The 12499-nt window shown below is 42.4% G+C and overlaps 1 protein-coding gene across 8 annotated transcripts in view; it reads left to right on the top strand.

Annotated features, from left to right (window-relative positions):
• The window catches only part of LOC127616583 (receptor-type tyrosine-protein phosphatase mu-like), a 136523-nt gene that overhangs the window by 29327 nt on the left and 94697 nt on the right, over nucleotides 1-12499 (top strand). For all 8 annotated transcript variants that reach the window (XM_052088252.1, XM_052088257.1, XM_052088255.1 and 5 more), the window contains exon 2: nucleotides 1248-1370. In XM_052088252.1, coding sequence (XP_051944212.1) covers nucleotides 1248-1370 — 123 coding nt within the window. The remainder of the gene's footprint in view (nucleotides 1-1247; nucleotides 1371-12499) is intronic.

Raw genomic sequence — 12499 nt, 5'->3', positions numbered from 1 at the left:
AATGACCCCCCCCCCCCCCCCCAAAAAAAAATCCTTTGGACCATTCCTCAACACGTTACCTCTGATACTTTGGCATTTCGTACGTCTGCCGACAACACCCCCCACCGCCGCCGCCAGCCGAAAGCAGACACGTTGGCAAATAAATCATTAGTGGCTGCCCTATGCAGCTGGATATTAATTATCCTGTGATCGCCACTCATTTGCACGTTGTACTGAAAATGTCACCGCCGAGATGAATTGGAAAACATGGAGGGAAAAAAAACACGCAAAAAAAGAAAAAAAGCCCATCATCTTGTAGCCTTTATGCTGCAGAATGTCAGAAGAGATGACATATTGTTTTGGCCTGCTGTCTCACAGCAACCGTGGAACTGGAAGATGGAAAGTTGGATGAATTAATGTGGCGTTTCTTAGGGGCCGATTTGTAAATCTATTGAACGCCTGTTTCAGACCGGAAAACCAGCTCGAGTACACCATGTGGCCTTCAATGTCCCCGGAATAAAAGAGTGTTTGTAGGAATCGATCATACGAGTACAATGTGTGTTCTGTCGTCACTGCATTAATGCCGTTTAAAAAAAAAAAAAAAAAGGGAATGTGGATGCAGGAATTGGAAACTGAATCAGTTTAGACTCCTTTTAGGACGACAGCAACTTTTACTCCATCCATCCATCCATTTTCTCATTCGCTTATCCTCACAAGGGTCGCGGGGCGTGCTGGAGCCTATCCCAGCCGTCTCCAGGCAGTAGGCAGGGGACACCCTGAACCGGTTGCCAGCCAATCGCAGGGCACACAGAGACGAACAACCATTCGCACTCACACTCACACCTAGGGACAATTTAGAGTGTTCAATCAGCCTGCCACGCATGTTTTTGGAATGTGGGAGGAAACCGCAATACCCGGAGAAAACCCACGCAGGCAGAAAAAATCTGGACTGAACGAAGTATTTGATGTTTCGCTGTTGTGAAGATTAACTTTCCTGCATTTCACAACAAACAGAACGGTTGTCCTTTTTGTTGAACCCCAACTTAAAGACATATAGATCATTGAGTGAACATATTGTGACGAGAGGGTGTTTGTTTTTTGTTTTTTTTCTTGGTCATTGTGTATAGTCCTATTTGGCAAGGTGATAGCTACCCAACAACTAGATTGAAGTGTACATTATGCCTGTGCCTGAGCAGGAATACTCTGCATTATATCGAGTCGATGTGTTTATTTCTCTTCGGCTTTTGACTTCCTTATCTTTGTCGCAGGCGACTGTAACTTTGCGAAACCGCTGGCAGCATGCGGCTACAGCCAAGGCAGAGACGACGACTTGGACTGGGAGCAGGTGAACACCAGAGAGAAGTCTTCTTCTGATCCGTGGATGCCCTCAGGTAAGCCGGTTAAAAAAAAAAAATCCCAGTTGGTTGGTTTCATTCGCTAGGCTATACAGGAAAGCTTCTTGTTTATATTCTTGTGATAAGAAGAGAAAAAGAACACAACGGAGTGGGACACTGTTAAAATTGGGGATAATTTACATACTAACTGCACCCCAAACCAAATTTTCTCCACCTCTGATAATATCCAGAGCCACTTTCAGGTGACGACTCAAAACATGACTATGCGGATGTGCTATCATATAGAAACACCCACATTATACACAAACACCCACGTACGTCAGGTGTGACGCCCCTACTTTCATGTCAGAGCCAAAAGGTAAGCAGAGCTGCGTTGACTTAAAAACAGAAGATGAAAGTCGATTTTTTCATAAACGGTGGTCGCTGCGTGAAAAGCGCTTCCATGAGTGAAGATGCTTTTTATTGTTTGCTAATCCCCCATTTCCTGCACGTAGAAGAAAACCTACCGGTAAGTCTCAGGACGAGACGCTAAAATCTGGGAGGTCTTAAATTGTCCACCACAAATTTTCATGATCAATTCCTGACTAGAAATGTTTTGCGTCAAAATGTGACAAATTCTCAAGGCTCTGTTGTGGGCAAATCACGACATTTACGAGCAATTATTGTGAAAAAAAGCGTTTCAAGCGCTGATGCATTCAATTACCCCCCCACAACCCCCCTGTCAATGCACAGACATGAGCCAGGATAACAATCTCTTGTGAGAGGACATTTTTTTGCGGCGATTCCTAAGTACGGGTTAAGAGCAAAGTTGGCAATTGGAGGCGAGATGGCTTTTTGCGCCACCCCTTCGGGGCGTCAAACCATTTCAGCATTGAGGCGCGCCGCATTTTCTCCATCCCTTTCCGGAGCGGACAAAGTGGAAGGTGGCAATTTGATGTGGCAGGTTGAGTGCTGAGAAAAAAAGTGCAACATGCTAATCACGCCGCGGTGGAAATGAAAAAAAAAAAAAAAGAAATAGGACGGGTTCGATCGATGGGGCGGTGCCTCAAGTCTGCACAGAGTGGCTTGTTAAATCGCTTGAGGTGTTGGATTATTTCACATTGTACGTTCGTTTCTTTCGTGGAAGGTGGGCATTGAGGCTAGCAATTTGCCGAGCTACAATCGCATCCATCAAGACGGGTATTGTGAACACGTCATCGAATGGGACTCAAACAAGACGGATGTGACGAAGTGGCCTTTTTTTTTAAAATAAAATGTTGGTTTTGTGCTCGTCTCCATGTGAAGTAAGAGCGAAAACAAGCTGATGTTAGCCGAGCTACTTAGCTAGTCGCCGACTTTCGGTTCAAGCTAGCGTCATAGTCATTTATGAAAATGACATTGAATTTGAAGAGTGATGGCTGACACTTGTGTTAATGTGTCCTCGTGTTGGAAGTATTACCTGCTCTCGCGGCCACTTTTTGCGAGTTCTTTTGCATATCCTTCCTCGACCAAGACAGAAAAAAAGAAGCACGCAAGTTCGAGTTCCGAGTTCTATGATTATTACACTCAAAGATTACAAAATTGACATAACCCTAAAAAAAACGATGCATCTATATCAAACCTTGTTAAAATTCTCATTTTAAAAGTCATTTTTTGTCCAGTGAGCATTCTTGAGTTCAAAATTTGCACTTGAGTGATCTATTGAAATGATTTAAATGTTACAACAGTTCCGTGGCAAAAGTGTCTAACACGTAAACGGCAATGCTCTTTTGTGTGTTTATACAAGATAACCATACGAGATGTATACATTTGGACTTTTTTTTCAATGTTGAAATAACTCATTTTATAGATTGTGTTTTGTCCAAAAGGAACTTGCATAATGACAATGTTACAAAGGATTTGATTTCTCCTAAAAAAAAAAAAAAGTTTACGTTTAAACAGTTTCTTGTTTTGTGCCTCCAAAAATCAATGATCCTTTGATTTCAATCGTTATCAAAAGAATCATGATGAATACTTTTTCCCCATAATCGCGCTAACCAAGTACCCCAAAAAGTGACCGTTGAAATCGGTAACCAGCCAATGTATGTTCACATGCCAACTTTTTTTAATGTTAAGATGTTTTTTTAAAAATTGTGGATCATTTTTAGTTGTTCTTTTGCGACGTGGTTGTTAACTGGCAAGTGGAGCAGAGGAATGAATGACGCCAAATTTTAATTAAGCGTTAAATTTAGAACACATGCGTGGTGTTAATTTGTAGGTCACCCTCTTCCCAATTGCGCTCCGACCTTTCGCCCGGCTTTCCCGTGCCCCGACATTAATCAAAATTGGAAAGTAATTTCTCTTTAGCGTTTGGCCACACACGGCAAACGTGGGGTCCGCTCAAAATTAGCGAGCACCCTGCTAATTGACTGTGTCACCGAGGTTACAGCCGACATCATCTCGGCCCGCTGCAATCCATCCTTCGGCAAGCAAAACAACATCCATCACATGCTTTGTTCGAACATGAAAACTTTGCTGTTCCATTAGTGCTATTCCTCAGGTGTCTGGCAGTGTCTGTGCATTTTAAGCAGAACCGGTGACTACAATGCATTCTAATTAATTCCAGCGTGCGTGCGGGCTGATGGAAGGGCTCACATAATTAAAATTGATTGTCTTATTATAATTTCAAATATCACTATAGGGAGCCCACGTGGCTGATACAAGTGGAGAGGTTTTGCGCAGTGGAGTTTAACCTCATGCTCAACGGCCGATTCACATGTGTCCACTTCCTCATGCTTGGCTTTGGACTTCTTTTATTTTAATGAACCGTGTATATTTATATTTATTTGAAATAAATGTGTTTCGATTGCGCACGATAAGTGTGTGTCAGTGCATGTTGTTGGACATACAGTAATCCCTCATTTATCGCGGTTAATGGGGACCAAACCCACCCGCGATAAACGAAAATACGCAAAGTAGCGACCAATTAACGTATACAGGTAAAAAATAAAATGAAGTAAAATTTAAAGTCCACAAACAGTCCGGGAGAAGCTGCAAAAGAACAGCGAGTCACATAGAGCAACATATACAGTATTGTACTACACGTATATGGAAAAAAAAGGTTATTTATTTTTTTATGAATATGTTTGAAAAAATCCGCGATGCACCGACTCCGCGATAAACGACCTGCGAAATAGCGAGGGATCACCGTATATTTGGTTTTCTTTTCTTTTAAATTTACTGTGTGAAGTATTTCTGGTGTTTATGACATGTCATTCTGCAAGCAGTCCTGCACTACTATCTTAGGTGTCACTCTCCCACAAGGCTGCACTTTCAAAACAAAAGACCCAACGAGGACGTTCAATTTGCAGCCGCACAACATATTTCGAGCGACACAATTAGTCATTAAGCCAGAGCCGCACTTTCCATTGTGCCCGGCATAATACACAAACCCTAATTAATCTCAGTTTGAGACCCCCCCCCCCCCCACCCTCCTCAGCCTTTTTGCTTGTGATTCCCTGCAATGAGCCCCACGGGAGGGCCAGGCAGCGGTTTCTGGAGAGTCAGCTGGCGCTCTCTCTTCAAGAGCCAAACCAAATAAATAAATTTGTAATTTCCCCATTGCGGGACAAATAAAGGATATCTTAATCTTAAAGGGCAGAGGGGGGGGGGGGGGGGGGGGGGTTCAGCCTTCGAATTGGTCCGAGTCATCCTGTAGATGCCCCTGCTTGTAATCAGAGCTGCAAGGAGGCATCAACAAGGCCGTTTGCCAGTCACATGTGGCAATTAGTAGAATAACACATCGAAGGAAATTACCAAGAGGACGGATTTGGTTGTTTACGATGATACTAGTGCAGCGTGTTATACCGGAGACAAATTCCTTGTGTGTTCTACATGCTTGACAAATAAAGAGGATTCTGATTCTGATTCTGATTCTGAATTACATGCCCCATTTCTTTTGGATGATGGCATTCACCGCACAAGCTAAATTTACACCAACCGGACTGACTGGCACAATTTAGGAAGATGTAAACTGGCAGAGTAAATGAATGGGGAAAAAAATACATGAAATGGTATTGTCCCAACGGAAAAAATGGTTTTGAAATTGAAAACGATTGGAAAATTCTCATCCCATTATGGAGTGCGTTTGACATTAGCTTGCCAATTTTTTTAGTGGCACTTAATTTGTTAGTTCATAAAGTTTCATAAAATTCATACTTTTTTGCTAATATATACATTTATTAATATGCTCTCTAAGAAATAAAGACATTAATTTCAAGTAACTTTTTATGTGTTCACAATTTTAAATGACTTAGTCTGAGTAAAGGGATTGTTCATGATGATCATAATGATTTTTTTGCACATAAATTGTTATAATCACATTATTATTATTATTATTATTTACATGTAAACGCTTTTTGTTTTACTTGATTTGCTCATAAAATTCAGAGAGGTCACGAAAATACCTTTAAGGGACACCTTACTAATTTCGCCATTTTCATCAGTACAAAGTTAATATTTTGCCGATCATCATTATATTTCATGTAACAATGAACACCTATTAAAAATGCATTATGCCATTTGCTGTCGGCTGAACACGAAATCACAAGTACTCAGGCTTCGGGTATTGACCAATCACGGCTCAGCTTGAAAACTTCACGTGAACTTTTTACTAGAAAAATTTGTACCGTTATCCCTTCAGCAACATTGTAACAAAATTTCTTTCCAATTGCATTGATTTACTTTTGTACAAAAGCCTACCAAATTGAATGTGAACAGGATGTAACAACGGATAATGTAAACAATTAATTTAAAAGGTATTGTCTACAAAGAGCATTTACCCCCCCCCCCCCCCCTGAAAAAAGTCTTTTAAAAAAAACTTTTTTGGGGGTAATGAACCTATCGTACAAAGCCCTCCCAAATCTCAAAGGAACATGCTGTCCCTTACAACAGGTTGTCTGCCGCTGTTTCGAATGCACTTTGAAGTGAAAGAGTGGAAGGAGGGACGACGGGAAGGGCATCCTGAATTGAATCAGAATTCAAATCACATCAGCTAAAGATGGGATTTGCCACTGCGGGATGAGGACAAGGAGGGTGGGAAGCGGCGAGGGGGGCGCACTGCGTTTCACAAACTAAACTAATTGCTTTTAGAGCCATTCACAAGTTTGTGTGAGGTCCCGCCGCAGGGTTGGCAAGGTTAAGGAGAAAGCCCATTATACGATTAGAGGACCAAACGGAACGTCAAATTATGTCATCTCGATACATTTGTGGATTATTTCGCTTGTGGCGACGCATGCTGTGATATTTGAGATGTTTGTGCATGCATAAGGAGCGGCGGCAAACTGGATTTGGACAAACAGGATTAAGACTGCACGCCGCAATGTTACTGTGGAGGACTTATTTGCATATTCCGACTTCATGGTATGCATCGTGGCTAATGACGCAGACGGGTAACTCGCTTGCGGCAGCTTCTCTTGTGTAATGGGCCATTGATGAGACATTGATAGCAGCAGGGGCAATTGGCCTGACTGTATTTTAAGATGGTAAATTGAAGCCATTAAAATAACAAAAAAATGGAGCATCACATATCAATCAGTATTAACAAGGGGTGGGACAAAATAGGGCTGTGCAGACTCTAAATTTGCCGTGTGGTATAGATTGAGATGCAACCTATCGCGTAAAGCTTCTTGATGATGTCATTGTATCTGTCTTAATGTGAGAATGGCTTGCAGCATGTCTGAGGAGCTGCTCAGCAGTTGAACAGTCAGCCATTTCGCCTAAGTGCCGGCTGCTCGGGAACTACATTTTGTAACTGAACTCAACCATGCAGCGCAATCATCAATTTTCACCCGCCACAAAATTCTCCAATCAAAACACCCCTTCACATTAACACTTCATATATAGGAGATGCAGCGTTTTATTCCTTCTTGTCGCACATATTAATTCAACCCGTTTGTAGATGAGAGTGGAGCGAGATTGAAGACTGCGTTTAGCAGTGTGAGGGCACCACCATCTTGGCTGTCGTGATTACAACATGCATGACATCACTCACATTTGCGACAAGCTGAGTTTGAACATAAACATAAAACTGTAATAATACTGTCGACTGGTATAATTCTCCTTTTATCTGCCAGTCACAGGCTAGCTAGCTGAGTGAGCTGTGAGCCTAAGCTAGCTAGGTTAGCCCTACAGTTTAGCTCTCCGGTAGCTGGGTAAACATTATTTTAACGACATGTCGGTTCTGCATTTAATGGAAAACACAATAAAGGCACAGATTAGACACTATGGAAAGTGTAATTTTCCCAATAAAAAAGTAATTAGTTAAACATTGCCATCAATACATACACACCACTTGTAATATACTTTTCTGGTTGTGAGCGTGGCCGCCATCTTTGATGTGGCATTGCCCCTCATTCCAATATGTGTTGTGACTGGGCAAGATTTTATGACTTCACTTTACAACTTTACTTGCCTGAAATTTGGTGGCAAACTCCCATGACTTGCTTGATTTGATTCCACCGTGACTTGTGACTTGCACGTATACGACTTGCTTCCGCTTCTAATAAAAAAGATGCATACGTTGTATCTTTTTGAAGAGATTTTCACTGTCTGTCAAATTTTAAACCAAAAGCTCATGAAGGGAAGAATTGTATATATGAGGTTGGTGCTGGCATTCTATTCAATTCTAAGTTACTTTTTTGTGGTAGGGAGCGCAACATCTCTGTCGGGATGTTGAAACAGGGGCACGACTTCAACAGATTTGGAAAGTCCACCGTTAGAATGTCACTGAGCTATGAACTGTTGCTCATGAATGAAGGAAGCAGGCTGTCTCAGTGGTCCTGATTGACGGTTTGAGGTGAGCGCCTACGCCGTCTTTTTCATCAGGCCACCTTTCATGTTGGTCCACATTAGCAACTCGAGCCATTTTGATTGCTGGCACGCAGGACTGCCTCGTCTTCACTGACATTTCCCGAGTGGCAAGCGCGCTTTTCTGCCGCCGCGACCTCTCTGAATTTTATGAGCAAATGAGACCTGCAAGCTTTTAGGGTTTAAAGAGCGCCCCTTCATTTTCATTCAAGCCCTCCTCCTCATCATCGCCGCCACCCACCACCACACGCTTAATGATTTTTGCCGAGTTCAGGACCCGAGTGCGGGAGAAATAATGAGTGCTCGTCATCATGGCAAATTATATCTTCTGCTGCGAGCATCACTTGCCTCCAAATTCAACGAAATACCTTCTTCTATCAGTACACGTTGATCATTGCAGTTAAATCTTTTGATCTTTGTTATTCAATATGAGCGCCCCGTTTTCATGTGCATAAAAACTCCCATAGATACTGTCGCAAACAAACAAAACAAAAACAAACACAAAAAATGATACAGAGCAATTCAATGTTGATATTTTGTCACTTTGAGGTTTGATGAGTATTAATATTTTATCATAAATAAAAAACCCATTTGACAGTGAAATTGATTTTTTTGGTGTTTTTTTTTTTACACAACCCCAGTTCAAGCGGGACCACATTTGACTCACGTATTGATACTGTATCGCAAATGAATGAAGGAAGTGCATCGCCGTATCGATTATTTGGCCTCATTCCTTGTTCTGTTTGCTGAACATAAATTTTATAGTGCAATATCAAAAGTATACCGTGCTCTAGTTGAACATGATCAATATTTAATGCTTGTCTACCAAAACGGTATCAATACAGAAAAAAAAGATGCATCACTTCTGTCATGCCATTTTTGCACAGTTCGGTCATGGTGGAGGTATCTAGAAAAGTGACAATCTTAAAAAGGGCACGAAAATCCAAAGAAAAAGCAAAACACGCACAGAACACAACAGAATTCTAAAGTTGACCGTCGTCTTGTGTGACAAAGGGTTGTGTGCGTCTGGAGAGATGCAATTTCCCCCAAATTATGGTGTCATTCCAATTTTTGGCTCAGTGGTTGATTGGTCATTTCCCCAACTTCTTACCAGACGGCGTTTTTGAAAAAGAATTTCACTTAAGAAAAAAAATGAAAATAAATTAAAAGTATGTTTTTTTTTTACACCCGTCAATTAGCCGCCATCCTACCACCGTCACCTTCCCTATTCAGTCTTCCACCCCCACGACCACGCATACTGTGTGGACCCAGCACACCCACCACCAGTTAATTAGCCAGCGAAGAAAAGAAAAAAAAACACGCAAGCAAAAGATAGACACTATGTTGAAGCTGTGTTAATGCAGCGCAGATGCATTTAATTTTATTAGATATCTTTTTTAGTTTTGCCTTTCATGGTGGCGTGTTGAGGATCAATTAAAAATAAAGCATGCTCTCAAGGCTGCTTCACTCCGCCACTCGGACCGTCAGATTTCTTATTATTACAAATGTAGGCCACCTTCACCTTCCATTACAATGACGAGGTGCAGAACACACAGCGGGGGCGATGAAAAATGAATTAGATTAGAAAATGAAGTGTCCCTGCTTCAGATGAGACTGACGTTAATGTCGCCGCTCCTCGCGCATGAATGTGAGAAACTGAAGGGAAATGTGTGCCTTTGAAGTTTGACGAGGGAGGATTTTTTTTTTGGTTGGTTCGGCTCATTGATCACTGCTAATCTTATGAATTCTGTCAATTGTGTGGAATCCATTTTGGATTGTCATCCCAATCATCTATTGGTAAATTTTTGAGCTTTTCTAGCCTCTTCGGTCATGATGTAATAAATACATGATGTTGAATTTGTTTGAGAAACCACGTCAATCCATGCCTTGACGTATCATATTGTGCCGTTTATGACTATCTGTACACAAGTGTCAAATATGGATTAGTTTTAACTTTGGTTGGTTAATTCCATTAACCTGCCATTAATGTTTTTGGAATGTGGGAGGAAACCGGAGTACCCGGAGAAAACCCACGCAGGCACGAGGAGACCATGCCCACTCCACATAGGAAGGCCGGAGCCAGAATCGAACGCTACACCTCCGCACAATGAGGCAGACACGCTAACCACTCATCCACCGGGCCGCCCAGTTTTGAAACATGAGGGGTCAAATACCGTGCGATGGGACAATACCGTGCAAATTCAGAAAAGAGTCACCGAGAAATATCCCAAAAATCGCATTGTGACACAAAAAAAAAAAGCTAATTTGCATCTCGAACATAATAATAATTAATGTTGAAACACGATTTGCAATTCAACTAAATCACAATACACAAGGTTTCAAAATTGCAGCACATCAGGATCCAAAAGACAGGTTGCCATGTGCCAAGTTTGTTGCCCTAACAGGTTCTTTGTTTTGCCAACGTAACTTTTCCGACTGCTCAACTGAGCTTGGCAACTGCTGACTCGGTGGTGTTGTTGGAGGTTTCTATAGACTCTGAGACACCCCTCTTTATTCAAATGAATAGTGCTCAAACAAAGCCATCACTGGCTAAGTAAACTATTCATCTGTCCATTTTCAAGTGGGATACACCCTAGACTGGCTGCCAGCCAATCACAGGGCACATCATGAGGAATAACCCTTTGCACTCACACTGATGGTTAATTTCATCTCTTACGGGTGGCCAGACACACCGCAGACCCAACTACTTGTTAATTCAAAAGTACGCTTTTAATACTCGTATGTGCACCTATTTTGTATTATTATTTATTCATGAAGAGGATGATTAAAAAAAATGTTTGCAAAGGGTGCGTGCGCCTGTGATATTTTCCACCCTAATTAAAATACTAAAGGTGATTTGCTGCCGTGCTAAAGTGTCATCTTGGAGTTTCCACGCCGCACCACAAGCCGCGACTCAACAATTCATCAAGTCGGCGAAATGTCTTGAAACCTCACCTCGTGGCAGATGGCCGAGCGTTATTAACGAAACATCAGCCGCCATCGCGTGTCAGGGGACACCCGTAACGCCTCAGTTGGAGCTCCGCTTGCTAGATCAGAAATAATGACGCTTTTTAGAGAAACTCAACGCAAATGACAACAATAAGCAACAAAGGGGCGATCGCAATTTGGGCGGCTTCGCTGATTGGGACCGATTACCGGCGTTGCGGTTTTAGGCTCAAAAATGCTTAGCTAGCATCCGGATCCAACCTTCGCGACGCCAGATGGCCGGTCCCAACCTTCGCCGTTTCCCTAGAGTTGCGCTGCACCTGTTACATAAATTATTCATCAAACACCTCGCCATAAAAAAAAGAAAAAAAAAAACTAACTCCAGCTCTGGGTCATCTCTGGAGCTGGAGCATCCTTGCAGTTTGTTCGGTTGGGATGGAAGTGGCCCAACAGCGCAGAGCGTACATTCTTGATTAGCACAATTTATTTATTCCCATTAAAATGGAGCATCCGCTGAAGAGAAGAATAATTATCTTTAATAGTTTTTGAGGTGATTACATTTTATACTCAGAACCCCAGGGAGGCATAGCGACATGAGGAGGCAGCACGAGTGATGTAATGCCCCGCCCCACCCCCACGCCCTTGCAAAAGTGGGGGCCCCTTGCTCCAGGACACCTCGTTAGAGAAAAAGAAGAGCTGTCTCTCAAATTCCCATAACTGTAGTCCTGATTGGGTGCTCAACTCTGACAAACCAACTTCCAGTTCCCCATGCTTGAAACTGCTGCCCAAGGAGGGACCATGCAAAATCCGTGAAGCCCCCAGGAAATAGCTTGTCTTATAAAAGGGCAACTCATCTCTCAAATGACCATAATTGTTGTCCCTGGTGACTCCTTAACTCTTCTGAGGGTCCAGCCAACAAACGTCCTGGTCACACGCTTGAAATTGCCAGCTAAAGAGGGTCCACACAAGTGATGTGTGTCGTCGAGGTTTGCTGAAGGGCACCTCATCTCTCAAATTTCAATTATTGTGGTTCCTAGAGGTTTTGCTCTTCTGGGCATTCAACCAGCCACCCTCCAGCTCGCAAAGCCCACCCTGCAGTCTGGCCACCAAAAAAAAACAAAAAAAAACAAGAACCCGAACAAGTTACGTGCTGTCCGCAGCAAATGTGATGGAAAAAATAGACAAACTGCCCACCAAAGACGGATTGGACAAGTGGTGTGATACCCCCACCATATCCGCTGCCTTGCTAAAGGGCACCTAATCTCTCAAATGTGAATAGTCGTGGTCTTTATCAAGAAAACAAAAATTGCAGACTTTCTCTTTTCAGTCATAGGGTCTTGAGTTTTTTGGGTCAACTCATGTTAGAAATTGCTCTTAACTCATTCAGGACCGTA

This window comes from Hippocampus zosterae, chromosome 15 (assembly GCF_025434085.1).
Source record: "Hippocampus zosterae strain Florida chromosome 15, ASM2543408v3, whole genome shotgun sequence".
Lineage (NCBI taxonomy): Eukaryota > Metazoa > Chordata > Actinopteri > Syngnathiformes > Syngnathidae > Hippocampus > Hippocampus zosterae.
Note: the sequence above shows the minus strand (reverse complement) of the source record. Positions and strands in the feature narration are given on the sequence as shown.